The sequence below is a fragment of the Mesitornis unicolor genome, unplaced genomic scaffold (assembly GCF_000695765.1).
Source record: "Mesitornis unicolor isolate BGI_N332 unplaced genomic scaffold, ASM69576v1 scaffold29037, whole genome shotgun sequence".
Classification (NCBI taxonomy): Eukaryota; Metazoa; Chordata; class Aves; order Mesitornithiformes; family Mesitornithidae; genus Mesitornis; species Mesitornis unicolor.
Genome location: NW_010198843.1, coordinates 1,074 through 2,206, shown reverse-complemented (window position 1 = coordinate 2,206; position 1,133 = coordinate 1,074). Strand labels below are relative to the sequence as shown.

Genomic DNA, 1,133 nt, shown 5'->3' with positions numbered 1-1,133 from the left:
GGAATGCCCCTGTCCCTGGCAGTGATGGTGATATTGTAAGCGGAAACCGTTTCTCTGTCCAGGGCGCTGGCTGTTATTAATTTGTATGTGTTCTCTGATGACGGTTCTAGTCTGAAAGGCAAATCGCCGTCGATGTTGCAGTTCACTTCTCCGTTGTGCCCCGAGTCTCTGTCGCGGACATTGATCACAGCTACAACTGTGCTCGGGATGGAGTCCTCGGGTATCGGGTTCAAGATGGGCAGGAGGGAAAGGGTTGGTGCGTTGTCGTTCGCGTCTAGAATGTCTATGTGCACTTTGGCGTGCGCACTAAGCCCGCCCCCATCCTTGGCTTCAACAGTCGCTTCATAATATTTCCCTTCTTCATAATCTAGGGGGCCTGCAACCTTCACGTCCCCGGTCCTGGAGTCCAGAGTGAACAGCTGGCGAGCTGTGTTGGCGATGTCACTGAAAGAGTAGGTAATTTCTGCATTTGTTCCTTCGTCGTCGTCAGTAGCTTTCACCTGAAAAGCTAAGGAGTGCTTTGGTAGGTATTCTAGCAGTCGAACCTTGTAGATCTCTTTGGTGAATACCGGCGGGTTGTCATTCGCATCGGTCACATTAATATTAATCTGGATGGTCCCGGATCGGACTGGATCCCCACCATCAACCGCTGTCAGTATCAAATGGTGATTTCTCTGTTTTTCTCGATCTAAGCTTTTCTCCAGCACTAATTCTGGCTGCTTCGTCCCATCAGAACTCTCCCTTACTGCAAGGGAGAACAGCGGGTTGGGGTTAAGTTGGTAATTTTGTAATGAGTTCACCCCAATGTCGGGGTCTCTGCCACTGCCCAGTGGGAATCTGGCCCCAGGAGGCGTGGACTCGATCATTTCTATGGCAACAAATTCTCTGTCAAACTGCGGCGCATTGTCATTGACATCCTGGATAGTAACGCTTACATGAAATATATTGAAAGGGTTTTCCACGACTGCCTCCAAACTGAGGACACAGGGCGACACGGCCCCGCAGATGCTTTCTCGATCTATCCTGTCGTTTACCCGCAGATTTGTGTTATCCTCCCCGAGAGTGAAGAGTCGCTTTTCATCACCAGAGACTATCCGTAGCTTGCGTGCCGGCAGGGCCGCCCGGCTCCGGCC

At 51.4% G+C, this 1,133-nt stretch overlaps 1 protein-coding gene across 1 annotated transcript in view; it reads right to left on the bottom strand.

The window, feature by feature from the left end:
• Window positions 1–7: 7 nt before the first annotated feature.
• LOC104544415 (protocadherin gamma-B3-like) overlaps window positions 8–1,133 on the bottom strand; it is a gene marked incomplete at its 3' end in the record, with an annotated part of 1,280 nt that continues 154 nt past the window's right edge. Inside the window, exon 2 of the mRNA XM_010189280.1 lies at window positions 8–1,125. Within this exon, the coding sequence (XP_010187582.1) occupies window positions 8–1,125 (1,118 nt within the window). The remainder of the gene's footprint in view (window positions 1,126–1,133) is intronic.